Source organism: Hevea brasiliensis, chromosome 14 (assembly GCF_030052815.1).
Source record: "Hevea brasiliensis isolate MT/VB/25A 57/8 chromosome 14, ASM3005281v1, whole genome shotgun sequence".
NCBI lineage: Eukaryota > Viridiplantae > Streptophyta > Magnoliopsida > Malpighiales > Euphorbiaceae > Hevea > Hevea brasiliensis.
The window spans coordinates 84,539,732-84,556,716 of NC_079506.1; the positions used below are offsets into that span (position 1 = coordinate 84,539,732).

The 16,985-nt window shown below is 31.9% G+C and overlaps 1 protein-coding gene and 1 pseudogene across 3 annotated transcripts; one reads left to right on the plus strand and one right to left on the minus strand.

The window, feature by feature from the left end:
• Positions 1-6,384: 6,384 nt before the first annotated feature.
• On the minus strand, positions 6,385-8,957 carry LOC110667225 (AT-hook motif nuclear-localized protein 15). Of its 3 annotated transcripts, none has more exons than XR_009143078.1 (3): positions 8,532-8,957; positions 6,785-8,071; positions 6,385-6,631 (listed from the first exon to the last, which is right to left on the minus strand). XR_009143078.1 is itself a non-coding variant. In XM_021828021.2 (2 exons), exon 2 carries the CDS (start codon positions 7,920-7,922, stop codon positions 6,897-6,899), a length of 1,026 nt encoding a protein of 341 aa, XP_021683713.2. In that variant the 5' UTR covers positions 7,923-8,071; positions 8,532-8,957; the 3' UTR covers positions 6,654-6,896. The 3 variants fall into 3 exon arrangements, 1 of the variants encoding a protein (XP_021683713.2); XR_009143077.1 differs by having other exon boundaries at positions 6,385-6,655; XM_021828021.2 differs by lacking the exon at positions 6,385-6,631 and having other exon boundaries at positions 6,654-8,071.
• Positions 8,958-13,460: 4,503 nt separating this feature from the next.
• Positions 13,461-16,799, plus strand: LOC110634942 (thylakoid lumenal 15 kDa protein 1, chloroplastic-like; annotated as a pseudogene).
• Positions 16,800-16,985: the final 186 nt, after the last annotated feature.

Below are 16,985 nucleotides of genomic sequence, written 5' to 3' on the forward strand. Positions count from 1 at the left end.
CTGGCAAGGGCCCAAGCCGGTCGGCAGGACAACCACCCAGTGGCTACCGGAGCTGCTCCAGACAGCGAGAGGTGGCGGCAGCACAGGTCGACAAGAGAGAGAGAGAGAGAGAGAGAGCGCTTGAGTGAGTTGGAGGCCAACTCCAGCCATTGCGCCGTCAGACGAAGGTGGAAGACATCGGCGAACCTTCCTGGACGGTAAGGACCCCAGTTCGCGGCCAAGCACGCCGGAATCCATGGAGTTTTCCGGTAAGATTAGGAGGAGAGAGAAAATGTTGGGCATTGGCTTTCCGACCACTTTTCTGGCAATCTGACCACGTTGGATCGAAAATCTGAGGCCACCGATGGACTCAGAACGACGAGATCTTCGAGATAGGACTAGTCCCGCTCCGATCAGACACCGTTTGAAAAAGGCGATAATCGGACGGTTCAGATCGCTTGATGAGATTTTTCAACTTTTTCGATTCTCAAAATTTAAAAATAATTTTATGATAATTATTAACAAAATTTGAACTTAATTTAGGTGAGATCGGATCGAGGATAGCTCACCGGCGTTGAGACCGCATTTTCAACCAGATCCGACGGCCCGTCTCAGAATGTGGTCTATACTATAGTCAATCATAGCATTTTCAAACGTTCTAGATGTGTTTCAGGTGTCCGAATTGGCATAGTTAAACCCGAACTTCAAGTTGCTCATTTTCGGCTAATACCGATTTAGAATAAAATTCATAAAATATTTGTGAATAATCAAAAAATTATAATTCCTTTTGCAATAGTCTTATAATATTATTAAGGACCGTGGGGCGAAATTTTAAAATTTTTAATGTTCGTTTGGGTAGTTTTTACAAAAAGGCTAGTTATAGAGGCTAAATTGTAATTTTTCAAATTGTGGTTATTGACTGTTTGGGTGGGCCCAGGAGGGGCCTTGTGATATTGAGTTGTGATTATGTCATTGGCGAATATAGAAGTGTATTTTGAAACCTTTTGCAGGTTGGATAGGTCCTAGGTATAAGGAAGATTCGGTCGAATTTTCGGTACAAATTAGGATGTGTTTGCCTCTTTAAAATTTATTTTTATTTGAATTGCACTAATAATAAATTCACAATAAAATTATATAGGTAATCAGGGTCAACTATCTTTCTTCACCCAACCTCTACAATCGTCTCTGGCATACTATAAGTAAAATATTAATTTTAATTACAATTTCGATATTATTATATGTTCAAGCATGCCCATGCATCACTTATAAATATGTATCTATGTAGTTAAACACTAGACATATTTTATATTGCATTCATAATTGATGAAGTGCTATGGATGTTGTTTGTGGTAATTTGGAGCAATATGCGTGCGTTTGCATGCGTGTGGTTTGGTATTAGATATGGACAGGACGGGTAGACACGGCTTGAGAGACACTCGCTGGGACCCGATCCTTTATTAATAAGTCGGGGTAGACATGGCTTGAGAGACACTCGCTGGGACCCCGCATTTGGTTTATTAAGCGAAAGTCCGGCTTGAGAGACACTCGCTGGCAGAGGTTGGATGAAGAGAGTTGTATAGGGGATCAGCTCCCACATATGTACTGTTTGAATAGTATTGGGTGGGTGAGTGCTCCAAATTGCCTTTTTACTATTATGATGTGATTTGTATGAAATTTATGATGATGTTGCATTCCATTCCTTAGGATGCATTAGCTTTAGATAGCTATAGAAATTATAGTTAGAATTAATATTTTACTCTCTGAGTCGAACGCTCACTCCTATTCACTCTATTTTTTCAGGCTACAGGAGGAAACCTTTTTCGAAATAATCTACTTTTTTCCTTGCAGGTTATGAAAAAATTACTTAACTGTATTATTATTATCTAAATTTGAAATTTAGAACTTCGCATGTATTAGCAATAATATAGACCCTATTAAGAATTGTGTTAATTTAAATTCATGAGGTTAATAAATAGAGATTTGTATAATACTTAAACAGTTTGAAAATGATGTGATTGGGTTGAGTTGGACTCCCCTAATTTGAGTTTCTAATAATTATTAGGTTAAGTTAGCCCAAAATAAAATTATAATATTTTAATTTAAATTATTTTTATATGCATGTTGGGCCTAAATTATGGGTTTGAAAACAGTAATACTTACTACGGGTCTTGGGGGCTTTATGTTGGTCCAGGTCCTAGTGCCGATCCGGCCCATATGTTGGATCGTGACAGAAAATTGAGATTTGAGGCAAGAAAAATGTAAATAATAAAAAGGTAAGGAAGGGTAAAAAAGAGAAAAGGTAAGGAGGATTATAATAAAAAAAATCTCATATTTGGGAATGGGTAAATTAATAAAAATATAAGAAAAGTAATGTACAATCTTTATATTTAAGAATAGGTGAAAGAGGAGTAAATTTAAAAAATGTACAAATAAAAATATTTATAATTCTCAATTTCTCTTTCTTGGGAGAGTCGTAAGAAAAATTGAGATTTGAGGCAAGGAAAATGTAAATAATAAAAAGGTAAGGAAGGATAAAAAAAAGGAAAGGTAAGGAAGGTTATAATAATAAAAAAAAAAATCTCATACTTGGGAATGGATAAATTAATAAAGGATAAGAAAAGTAATGTATAATATTTATATTTGAGAATAGGTGAAAGAAGAATATATTTAAGGAGTGTACAAATAAAAATATTCATAATTATCAATTTCTCTCTCTTTATCTCTCCTTGAATTGTAAGAAAAATTGAGATTTGAGACAAGGAAAATATAAATAATAAAAAGGTCGGGAAGGGTAAAGAAGATAAAGGGTAAGGAGGATTATAATTAAAAAAAAAATCTCATATTTGAAAATGGATAAATTAATAGAAAGGTAAGAAAAGTAATATATATTCTTTATATTTAAAAATAGGTAAAATAGAAATAAATTTAAAGAATGTACAAATAAAATTATTCATAATTGAGTCTCTCTCTTTACTTCTCTTTAGATTGTAAAAAAAATTGAGGTTTGAGACAAATAAAATGTAAATAATAAAAAGGTGAGGAAGGGTAAAGAAGAGGAAGGATAAGGAGGATTATGATAAAAAAAAAATTAAAATAATTTTCATATTTAAAAATGAGTAAATTAATAAAAAGGTGAGGAAGGGTAAAGAAGAGGAAGGATAAGGAGGATTATGATAAAAAAAAATTAAAATAATTTTCATATTTAAAAATGAGTAAATTAATAAAAAGGTAAAAAAAGTAGTATATATTCTTTATATTTGAGAATAAGGTAAAAGAGGAGAAAATTTAAAGAATATATAAATAAAAATATTCATAATTCTCAATCTCTCTTTACCCCTTATCGAGGTGTGTAAGAAAAATTAAGATTTAAAAAGTAAAAAATAATTCAACTTACCCTCACTCTACATTAACTCACTTATCTCTAAATAGAAATAAAATAATTATTTACTCATTTTTTCCTTTATTTATCTCTTCCTCACCTTCATCAAACATTCAAACAGACTCAATCCTTCACACCTTCGAGATTTTATAAATTTTTATGACAGTGATGTGGCAAAATATCATGTTGTAACGTTAACTTTTATAAATCACCCTTAATTCATTTAACTATAATTTAATTTTTAATTAATTTTTTAAAAAATAATTAACTATACTAACACATTACGAACATCCACATCAATAAATCAAACTTATTAAAAAAAATGAAAAATTAACTTTTTATTTTAATATTTTACAAACACTAAAATTATTTTAATAAACATTTTATTATATTATTCTTAATTTTTAAAAATTTTATTACATATCTTGTTTAATATTATTTTTAATCATTTTATGTATGACAATTTCTTAAATAATTACTAAAAATTTTCACAAACTAAGCTAAACATCCTCTAAATTTCAATATACATACACAAAAAACTCTTTAAAATAAATCATTTGACATTACTTAGGTTACTGAGATTTTACAAAATTTCAATCTTATTTTTAACTCCATAATTAATGTAATTAATACAACTTACTAATATAGTTTTATAGGATATAAAGTTAACAAACATTAGTCACAGTATGGCTATGAAAATTCTTCAATATTAACTTCATCAAAATTAATGTTATTTTTAAAAATTAAATATTACAACCATAGCAAGTGATAACTTTGTAACCATGAGTGTACCATCCCTAATTAAGCAGCTTATAAACCCAAAAATTCCTTAAACTCCAACCCCAATATACCCAAATAAATAAACTCATTCAATAACTAACCAAATTAAACAATTTAACAAAAGTAATGATAATTTACAGTACACCATAAATTCAATACATAATGTATCCCTCTATATATGTTATATCTTGCATTTATAATAAATTAAATCAAATTTAGATCGAATCAAGTTTACACAAGAAAAATATGATAATTCACGCAATACACTAATATATATACACTAAAAAGAATGCAAGAGAAATCAACGAATTAGGCAATGCCAAGGGAATTGTACTATCAGGAAGAAGAAACATATATAAACATACCTACAAAATCAGAATTTATCTTTTTTTTTTTTTTTAAATCCCAAGCTTTATTAGAAACATTTCGCTCAATCAAAAGATAATGCACATCCCGCACTTCTCCAAACTAAATCAATTAATTACTTGATAATGTCACTTTCTATTCTTCAACGACACTTACATCAACACTGAAAATTGTTCAGTTTGACAATCTTACCAACCCATGTGCCAATTTCAATACCTGATCTTCACTTGGCTTCTCCAGTTCTAGAAATTATTGGATAGACGAGTATATAAATTCCTGTCACTTGTCACCACTAGATGGAGATCAATGGTCATGTCACACAGACACAAAGGACTTAAGTTGCAATTATTATCTTCAATACCTATCTAGCTACTATCTTGAAAATAATAATCATCTTTGACAAAAGCACAGTGAAATAGACAAAAATAAGACTCAAAGTCCTCATTATATTGGTGACTCACCCACCTACTATACACAACAAATATATAGCCCTTATCTATACTCCTCAGCATAAATTTAAGATAAAACATATAAAATTTATATATTTAATAAATAATTTTTATTAAATATTTTATATTTTAATATATAATAAATTAAATATAAATAATAATAAACTAAATATAAAAAAGAAAAATTTATATATCTCATAACAACTATTGGCGATCTTTAACCTTACAAGAGACAAATTTTCAAGGTGGCTCACTTTCCCATCATATTATTATGCTAATAAAATTTCATGAGTTAGGAGTAATGATAATAACAATGTGGACTAATTAATAGTTGTATAAAATAATTGCCAAAAAATTGAATGAGAACTACTGAAGTTCCAACTCTTATGACATCATATACCCTAATCTGTGTGAGGAAGAACTAAATTAACAAGACTAAACAGTCAGAAAAGTGAATTAAAAACCCAACATCAATCATAAACTACAAGAAATTGAAACAATTTCCCTTTAATATTTCGCTGGTAGAAAGTGAAAACATAAACAGTTGAGATTCATTTTGACATGCATTACCACATTCACATAGACTATATATTTAGGACAAAAATTGAGAACAGAAGTCATCAAAATGAACCCAGTTGCTTGAATTGAGAAAGGAACACATTAATCTAGTCATAGTCACTTGGAAGACCTTTTTGAACCATATTCAATGCTTGTTACCACCGAGTGAACATCGCCAGCCAGCCCGCGGAATATGCATATATATCCATATAGCAACAGAGTACTACTCTCTCTCTCTCTCTCTCTCTCTCTCTCTCTCTCTATTAGCAATAGGTTACCTTGGAACGTATATGATAAAAATTACCACATTTTTGTGAAATTTAAAAAGTTTCTTGCTGTTTGACACAATAACAAAGACATATATTTGCATTGAGATAATCCCAAAGAAATGAAAATGAAAGCTCAACTTGATAGCCCTTATACTTTTTTTTGGAACTGAGAGAATAATATCATTATTGTGATAATAAAATATTAATCCAAAGGACCACCAAAGAACTTGGCAGCCTTTATTGAACACTTCCTTGTTCAATTTTGACATACTCCACACACTAATCAACTTGCAACGCATAAGGACATAGGTGCCAGGCTATCGAAACCCTGGAAATTTATACTCGGGCAAGATATAACTTAAAAGATGACTAATGGTACTTAAATAGTTTTAAATGGTACTATAAAGTGCCAGGCGTCATTCTGGACATGCTAACTCAGAATGGCCAAATGGCCCCAAGTGTCAAATATAGAAAACCCCAAACAGCAGGTGGAAAGCATTTAACTCATCTTGCAGCAAAACAATACCACTTGGGTGTGAACCAATAATGTAAAGTTCACACCTTTCAAAAGTTCGACCAAGTTGGAGTCTTTGAAACCACCCAATTTAGCGAAAGGGGTAAAAATCAACCCCACTTTCCATAGTTATCTAAACATTGCATCGAGGACATATACATTCTCTAAGCATGCTTCACAGATCGTAACCATTCCATGAAAGAAAGGAAGCACGATAGGATAAGCTTTGACATGCTTACCATAAAAAAAGAAAAAGAAGAGTTTCCCTAGCTGATTATTCCGGCCATAAATTTGGATTAGCTAGCACCAACTTGAGTTCTTGAATATGCTTCTTTCCCTGCAGCATAAAAAATACAACATTCTTCCAAGGAAAAAAGACGGTTGATTAGAGAAAATAACAGGTACATACGCAAGTTTTAACACATATATAGCAAAACCTAAGCATCAAAGGCAGCTAATTTTCACAAGAAACTAAACCAAAAAGTCCTACCTCTTCCTTGTTATATGATGCTTACATGAAAATTTCCAGTACATTTTTGCACATATCGGTTGGCTAATCCAAAGCTAACAACTCTAGCCCCTCCCCCTTTCTCACAGACACATCAGTAAGAGGGAGGTGGATGACGAGGAGGACACCAAAACACCTCGTGTGGCATTTGCCCATTGGGTAGCAAATTAGGAGGCAAATTGTAGACAGGCATCGAACCATGCTCGCCCATGTGCTGAGAAGATTGAGAACCTGAATTATCATTATTACCACTGCCGCCACCCCCACCTACAGCAGTATTGCTATTATTATTAGTCCCTGAATTCACTTGCTCCTGCAATTGCGAGCCTTCCTGCTCTTGTTCCTCCGGCGGTAATCTCTCAAAAATTGCGTTACTAAATGTTGCCGCTATCACCATCACTGGTCCTGCTGCCACCAGCGCCCCCACCACCAACCCTCCAACCACCTGCCCTTGCCCACCAGCCAAATACACAGTCAGCCCCGTTGCTCCCGTAGGTGACGGAGCAGGAAGAAATGAACCCGACAATGATAAAATCTCGAATCTTCCGTGAAGAGTGATTACCCCACCAGGTGCAGCAGGTTGCCTAAGAGTAACATTAGTCACTACTCCACTTCCACTTAAGATTGAAACCCCTCGGTGGCGGCGTTGAGAAAAAGTTGCAATGCTCTCTGCGATGTCGCTGCCAGAGCTGATTTCCAGGACATGACTACGAAGAGAATTAGGACTTTCCTTGGTGATCACTATGGGCGGTTTTGGTTTGTTTTTTGAACCCGGAGGCCGGCCTCTAGGCCTTCGGGATGAGCTGCCGCTACCTGGTTCGATGGTTTCGAGAGCTGTATTAAGATCTTCAGATTCTTGGTTGTTGTCTCTGCTGTCTTCTGGTTCTTCCTGGTTTTGGTTTTGGTTTAGAGTAGGGGTGGTGGTGGAGGTGGACAAGGTCTTAGCGCTATTAGTGCTATTGGTTGTGTTTGTGTCGATAAAATCTTGTTCTCTTCTAGGACCCAGCCGGTTCAAACCGGCAATATCTTCCTCTGTGTTTCTCAGGTGAAGAGACGGAACTGGGGATGTTGGGTCGACACCTCTCATGGCAACATTTCCAGCCCACCAGCGATTTGCCATGTTTGATTCTTGGCAGAAGAACTCTGGGGCCCTTTCAACTTTGAAAGAAAAAAAGAAAGAAAGAAAATTCAAGAATGCCAAAAAAGTCTTCTATATCGTCACAATTTGTTGTTCGTCTCACTCCGTCTGAGCCTTGTTTGAATCAGAAACTGAGAAAACACAAAAATGGAAGAAGGACGAGTGTATAGCTTATTATTACTCTTTTGTCTGTTTGTTGATGTAGAAGGAAAGATCGCTAATAAAGAACCCCAAAATCCAAATACAAAGATATGCACAAATCCAAAACCTTATCCTTATTCCGTATCAAAGATTCAACCTCAGCTAGCTACTAACTATATCCATCTTGCATGATTCAGACAGTAGACATATGGGTTTCTTTTGTTTGCATGAAAAATCAAAACCCTAACCATTAGCTTCCAAATTTAAAAAGAAAATATATCAGATCCAACAACCTAGACAACCAAAAACCCAATTCCCTAAACATGCAAATCCCAAATCCAAATCCCCTCAAAGAGATCTAACCCCATCAGCAGCAAATCAAACCAAACATGCAAAACTCTGTCACCTGCTCATTTCAGGACTTGGAAAGATAACATCAATGAAACTCACCTGCTACGTGAATACGAGAGTACTATACTGCAAGCTTTTGGTCAAAGAAGAAGGTAAAGAACCTATCTTTCAATATCTCTCTCTCAACGCCTGCAACTCTGAACACACTCAGCTATTTAGTACGGCAAGACAAGAGTAGCTTCTGTTGTAGATAGTGGTCCTCCAGATTTTTCAGTTGCCAAACTTTGCCAGTTGTGGGCGTACGTTAAAAATCAGCTAGGCGTACGATAAATATTCGTGTTATGCGTATCTATGTATATGCCACAGCGGTTTTGCAGAGGGTGGTTTTAGCTTGTCTCGTCGGTGCGAAAGGCTTTGTGCTCTACAAGTTTCAAGCTCCTGGTAGAATGAGCCTTTGTTCTCTGCCCCCAACAACCACATGCCATAAAAGGTTTAATCAATAAGCTACCACCGCACCACTCAATTGTTATTATTACCCTTCTATATTATCAATTTTCCATATATGCCAATCTTCTTAATAAAAATTATTATATTTTTTCCTTTTTGTCTGACAAATATTAATTTTAGGCTTTTATTAGATTTGGATCGATTATTATTTTTAGTGTTAGATAAATATTCTTGCCTTATTATACTTCGAGTTAATAATATATATATAAATTATTTAGTGCATTAAATATATATATATTGATAAATTTGTATAAATAATTTCATATAATTAATTTATTTGCTGTCTTTTATAATAAATTGAGTATTTATTTTATTATAAATTTTTATTTCAAAACTTATTTTTAAAAAATCCCATCATTAATACAAATTCACTTGCTATCAAAATAAAAAATGAATTTATTAAAGTAAATTTTCAATATTTATAAATTTATCAAATTATTTTAATTTATTTAAAAATAAATAATGCTTTTATTTTATACTAATTAATATTTGTTTTTTGCAAAATTCTTTATAATAATTATTTTATTTATTTTTAAAAATAAATAAAAGCACTTAATTTGTATTAATTGACACCACATCATGAACTTTATTATATGATATTTAACATTGATAAATGATATATCATGTATATTGTATTAAATTCTTATTTTTTAAATATATTACATAGATATACTCACGTACATTCCATATATAGAAATTCACATATTCGAAATTACGGTTATGTGTGGAAGAACATAGAAGAAAAAGCCAGCAGATTCACTTTCCCATGGCTCCTAGCGATTTCATTTCATTTTTTAGAGGACTTTCTCTTCCTCTGTGGGGGGTCCTGTGTGTTTAAAAGTGCACAAGCAAAGCAAGCGAGAGGGGCAATTGGTGGCCACTGGGAACACGTCACTGCTGTCTGTAGGTCCAGACAAAGGATCGAAAGCCAAGGTCTCTCTAGGGTTCATACACAGGAGCAGCTGACACGACCACCGAACTCATCTCCTCAAGACCCTTCTCTTCCTTCGGATCTCTGTATACATATATTTTCACTGGCGATTTAACCCAGTTGCGGTGCACATCTATCGAATATCTGTCTGTGTCAAAACTTTTTCAACAATTTTTTCTTGGGGTTGTCAAAGCCAGCTGATGATTTTAGTTTTTGGCTATATTCAATGAGCTGCTACAGCTATATCCCTCCCGCAGCCCCTTGTATGTGAGCAGTGAACCCAACACCACCTTTACACTTGCTGTGTTTCCTCCTATCCTAATGTTAAAAGTAGAAAGGTGCTCAAGAAACTATTGATGTGATAGAAATTGAAATAATTGATGTGCTAGTTTACTGTACAAAATAGACTTTTTAAAATTTAAAAATTATTTTTTTAATTGCACATTCTATCGCATTTACGTTTAGCGAACAACATTACACCAAGCAAGATCAAGGTATGAAGCTCGATACAAATCCATCACTACCACAGATCCATCACCTAACTAAACAACCCTAGCTGAAACTCTCGAGTAAAGACTCAAAAGCCTCTTGTAGCACTGCGTTACCTAGAATCCAACAAAAGCAAGCCGCTAAAGTGGGGAAACCTTCCACAAAAGACCAGACAATGCTAAGAAGATATCCCACAGTTAAAAAAGAGCAAGCCAAACCACGACATCTGAATCTCATTTAGTCATCAGACTTCGACAAACCACTTTGTAAAACTTTGCTGTACAAGTCGCCAAGTTAGAACCATATATGCAAATCTAGCCGACAAAAACCAAAATTATACACGTCTTTTTGGGGAGGGGATGACAGCCTAAACCTAGCTAGTAACGACACTTTCCCCTGTCCCAAAGGATAAGAGAGAGCCACTAGCAAAACAATGCATGGCTTTTTTTGAGAGACTAGAAAGAAGAAAAATGTAACTTACTAAATTTCATGTAAGTAAATTATTTTTTTTTTAAATAAAAATAAAATATCATACTAAAAAAAATTAATTTAATAATACAAAATAAGTAAGACCTTTTTTGAAGAAGCTTAATTTTAATTTAAAATTGAATAGAAATAAAATAATTTAAATTATTTTATTTTCATTTTGAATTAAAATAATTCAATTTCTGATATAAATTAATGATAAAACTTCAAAGCAGTGGGTGTATTTTTGGTGAATTGTTGAAGATATCAATTAAAATTTTTATGGGTCAATGGTAGGTTTTAGTCAATTGTTCTCTCCATTGCTTCTAGTGACACACTTCAATTCTTGCAATGCAATTCTTAAGGAATATACTTTAATTTGATCTAGAAACTTTTATTTGTTTATTTATTTACAAACTTTTAATAATTCAATTACATTCTTTATTTTCTTTTTTTATTAAATTAAGTTCATTCCTAATACATAAAATTAAGCAATCATTATAATATAAATACAAGTGCTATAAATTAAACTGAGGTAACATTTTTTTTTTCCTTAGGCCACAGCAAAATCCCTCTCTCTCTCTATATATAAAAGCCAAAATCTATATATCTTAACCATATAAAATCTATAAATCTAGAACTAGTTGATCAACGGTCACACACTTCTAAAATTGAACCATTAACATGTAGATGAGAGGGAAATTTATATTTTAATCCTTGAATTTTGTTCTAAATTACACTTCAATTCTTAGATTTTGAGAAATTATATTACACTTTAATTTTTAGATTTTGAGAAATTAATTATTTAATTTTTGAGTTTTGCATATATTATATTTTAGTCTCTATATTTTTAAAAATTAATTATTTAGTCCCTAAATTTTATACTATATCATATTTTAATTATTGTAATGTTAATATATATAACAATTTAATCATTTTATCAATGAATGAAATTGTTGTAAATATTAAAATTATAAAGACTAAATTATTTTATATATTAAAATTAAAAAGGATCAAATAATTTATTTATTAAAATTTATAGATTAAAATGTAATATGATGCAAGACTTGAAGATTAAATATTTAATTTTTCAAAATTTATGGACTAAAATGTAATCCAAACACCAAATTGTAAATTTCCCGTATAGTGTTGTTGGACAAATGGTATTGGGCAGGTCCAGCTTATTCACGAGTCTTCAACTCTCCAACTCTCTTTGGGCCTACAATAGTTATATATATATATAAAATAAAATATATATCATTATATATATATATATATATATATATATATATATATATATATATATATAAAATAAAATATATATCATTTAGTCAATAAAATAATCCTGAATATTTATAATAAAAAAAATTAATATAAAAAATTTTAATCTAATACGATAGAATAAGATGAATTTCTAAAAACACTATATAAAATTCAATTTGCTCGATTCTTGAATTATCTTAATATTTAAATATATTTTTTAATAGAGTTTTTTTTAATTACAATATTGTAATTTTTAAAGATCATATTTATTTAATAAATTGTTAATAATAATTCAAAATTAATAGAGATATTCTCATAAAAAATAAAGTTAAGAATAATTTAATTATTTTTATTATAATTAATAGTAAAATAAAAAAAATTAAATGAAGGAATGAATATGTTAATATAATAAAATGAGATGTTAAATTATATAATTTTAAAAATATAAATACTAAATTATAAGTTTGCCAAAGTTAATTTATTCAAAATTTAAATACAAGTAGAAGATTCATAAAAATTAAATAAGTTGAAAATAATATAAAAAAAGCCTTAAAAATTAAAAGGGTTTTATATTATATTTTAGTTTTTAAATTTTGAAAAAATAATTATTTAGTTTCTGAATTTTATATTATATTATATTATATTTTTTAAATTTTTAAAAATTAATTATTTAATCTATTTAATTTTAAAATATAAAATAATTTAATCAATATAATTTTAATATTTATAATAATTTTATCCATTCAAATATTAAATTGTTATATATTTTAAAAGTGTAATATACTATAAAATTAAAAGATTAAATAATTAATTTTTAAAAATTTAGAGATTAAAATTAATATAATATAAATTTAGAGAACTAAATACTATTCCTATCTTATGTCCAACATTAAATAATTAATTTTTAAAAGTTAGATACTAAAATATAATATAGGATAAAATATAGGGACTAAATTATAAATTCTCCAAATTAAAAAGATGAAAGCACCCACGTGAATTAGCAATGATAAATTATTAGGTGCACTATGTACATATATATCATCTCTCACAATTATATGAGATCCACTTTATATTATAAAAATAACTTATTTTTTATAAGAAAGAAAACAATAATTTTTAATGCTCTCAGTGCATCTTATAATTAATTACTAATAAAAAAAATTATTAAATACGTTTGAGATATATATATATATATCATTTCTCAAGGTCATACAGGATTTACTTTATATATATATCATTTCTCAAGGTCATACAGGATTTTACTTTCCATACTATAAAAAATAATTTATTTTTTTTATGAGTTTTTAGTGCTCCATGCACCTTAAAACCAAATGTCATCAAGTACACGAATGATTTTGTCCAAGTTGTCACCCCATAAACAAATCCTCACAATCCCATTAGATTGATCTCGTTATCCGTTAATTCCATATCATCAGCTGCAAACCGAGCAGCTTTGCTCTTGCAATGGCTCTACCCCTCGTCTTTTTGTGTACCAACATCCCACCAAAACTCCCTCTCTGTCTCTCCTTTTGCACTGCCAAGCCTCTCTTCCTTTCTTTCTCTCGCTCTTCTATCCAATCCCAAGTAATGCAGCCCATCCATGCTCTGTTCTTTTTCTTTCTTTAATCAAATTCACTCATAACATTCTCATCTTTTTAACAGGTTGTTCTAAGCAAGCAACTGGTAGAAGATTTAGCTAAAACAAGTTTTCTCGCTGTCCTCTCTGCTTCCCTCTTCTTTATTGATCCCGCACTCGCATTTAAGGTAGAATTTAAGTGGGTTGAGTGGTTTTTTAATCTTCGTTTCATTTTTTTTTTGTTATTGATTAGAAACAGCTAAAAATAAGAGAATTGCATTGCTTCATTTTCTGGCTGACTGATTTATCAATGTGGGTTTCTGTTTCTTTGAAGGGAGGAGGCCCGTACGTTTCTGAGGTGACGAGGGGCCAAGATCTCACCGGCAGGGATTTTAGCGGAAAGACTTTAATTAAACAAGGTTTTAGAACGGTACGATTTAATTGGGATCTGGTTTTTTTATTTCTTTCATTATTTTTTTATTGTTTAATGAATCATTCTCATTCCTTACCTTCTGTGTAATGGAGCCATTAAGTTTTGTTCTCTCTCTTTGTTTCAGTCCATATTACGGCAAACCAAAGGGGCAAAGTTGTTGGGAGCTAGTTTCTTTGATGCTGATTTAACAGGTTTTTTTCTTCTTCCCCTGTCCTTGTATATTTTGGAGGGTTTACCGGTATAAGGCAGCGTGCATATAGGCACAAGAGTTATTTGATTTAGGATGGTCTATTTCCTTGATACCTTTATGTTTCAAATGCAAGAGACCTTTTGCTTATAGCAACATAGGCTTGAAATTCTCACATTTGAAGCAAGTTATAGAAGTTATTTAACTTCCCAAGCAAAATCAATGGAGCTATGAAGATTAATGAAGTTGTTTTGGCAACTTAAAGTTAGTGGGGTTGCCAGATTTCGGGAAAAGGGGTTTTGGGTTTGGGGTTAAAAGGGCTAGTTTTTGAATAGGAAAACAAGTGGACTTGCATTTTGCAGGCTACAAAATGAATTTGATTTACTAGAAAAACATGTCTCCATTGCCCAGACAAATGGCAGTTTTACTAATACTGTTCTAGTTGTCGATTGATGAAGTTTTACTCCAAAGCTTGAACCCCATGTTTTGTTCACTGAAATCCCCCAATTATTCAAGATCAATGCAGGATAAAGAAAAAGGGGGTTGGTTATGTTTTGGTTGTTGTTAGCTGGTATGAACTGGTGCTCCTTATATTATTTTTTGCCCCTGTTTCGGTACAGTTTATTGGTAATATTCTTGATGTTTCCTTTTGGAACTCAACTTCCTCCCCAAACTCAATTAATTTGCATTTGTGCCTTTACCCATTGTCAAGCTTTTACTTTTATAGATATAATCCAAGTGGATTCTTTAATACATGGACCTTGTTGAACTGAAGAATTAGCATAAGAATCAATGCAATAGAATAACCACTTAATTTATATAGAATTGATAGAGGAGTGACTACTTTGAATATGGAAACAGATGATATTTGTCATTGAGGGGCTAGAGTTGATCACTGTTGTATTGTGGGGCAGAGTTTTTGATAAAAATGGAACGTTAGACTTTGGTAGCTCGATCAGACAGTTGGGTATATTTGCACCCCTTGATTGTTGATGCATATATGTTGGTTGGAGGGGAGTTCTGCATCTATTTTTATCCTAATTTTTAATTTTCTTGCAATACAAGTGATACTGTGCAACCTTTTCTTTGTAAGTTGACATGCTAAATTAGTGGTGGCTCTATATGCCACTGAAACAAGATGTTTGACAAGGGGGTTTGATATAATTTTTCATTTTTCTAAGCTTTGTTTTTTTGCGAGTTGTTAAATTAACTAGTATCATGATAGAGCAGGTGGTTAATGCCTTTTCTTCTCTTGCCCTTTTTGCATTCTTTGGGTTGTAATACAGGTTCTGATCTTTCAGATGCTGACCTTAGATGTGCAGATTTTTCATTGGCAAATGTGACAAAGGTGATCTTAGTTCTTACACAAAGGTGATCTTAGTTCTTACACCTTCTCAGAGAGCTAGTGTCCTCTATGCCTATTAATAGGATTGGAAGTAGTTCATCTGAATGCACAAAGACAATGAACTAAAGAAACGGTTGAAAAGGCTATTTTCCAGTTTGGGTCTTGGGATTGAATACTTTGAAATGACAACGAGCTAGCACTTTTCTACATGTGCCTTCAAACTTGGCTGCACCATTTGTTGCATGCATATGTAATTTATGGTGCCAATCTGTCATTGCGTCAAAACATGGCTTGGACAAGCTTAGATCATTAGCATCTCATGTAGTTTTAATCTTATAAATCCAGTATCTCAGGATACAGCTCCAGGTGATGTCCTAATGCACGACTTTGCAGGCTAATTTGAGCAATGCTAACTTGGAAGGTGCACTTGCTACTGGAAACACATCTTTCAGGGTTCAAATATAACTGGTGCAGGTATGTGGAAATGATACTTTTTGGTTTTAAATACCAAGAATTTCAACCATTTGAAAAGACAAGCATATTTGCTGTACCAGTAGAGTGAAATCAATGTGCCCTTGTACATAACTTCAAAGCCAATTTGTTAATCGTTGATGGAAAATATTATAGTTCATCTCACATAGTTTTTTGCCATTTGATGTTCGTATTTAATGATTCCAATTTACTTTCATAGTTGATTGACATTTTATCTGATCAGATTTCACAGATGTGCCCTTGCGAGATGACCAACGAGAATACCTTCGCAAAGTTGCGGACGGGTACGTGTGATATATATATATATATATATATATATATATATATATATATATATATATATATATATATATTTAATATTTGTAATATAACCAAAAAAATAAAAAATAAAAAATAAAAAAACTGTTTCTTTTCAGTGTGAATTCCACAACTGGAAATGCTACACGGGATACATTGCTTTGCAGCTGGTTCTTCTTCTATATCTTTGTATTCAACTCTAGGGAAGAGGCATCTACCTCGCACTGCTTATATAACAGCTGCAAATTTTCCATATGAGCTCCAGTTTGTAAAAGTTGCCGTGTTGTAAGTAAATATATAGTTGTAATGAGTCAAAAAATCTATTGTGTGTTGCTGCTTCATCGGTATCATGGCCAATCCATAATCTATAATTATTTGCCAATCATCAAGGGTTGTTTTAAAGACTCTCTCTCTCTCTCTCTCATGCACCCACACTGCCACACATGCATACACACTTGCCTATAAGAGTACTCAATACTTTTCTGTTGAAAGAACCCAACAAAACTGGTTTCTTTTGCTTGTTTTAGTCTCAAATGTAATGTAATAGGATGGTGTAGCGTGAAAACAT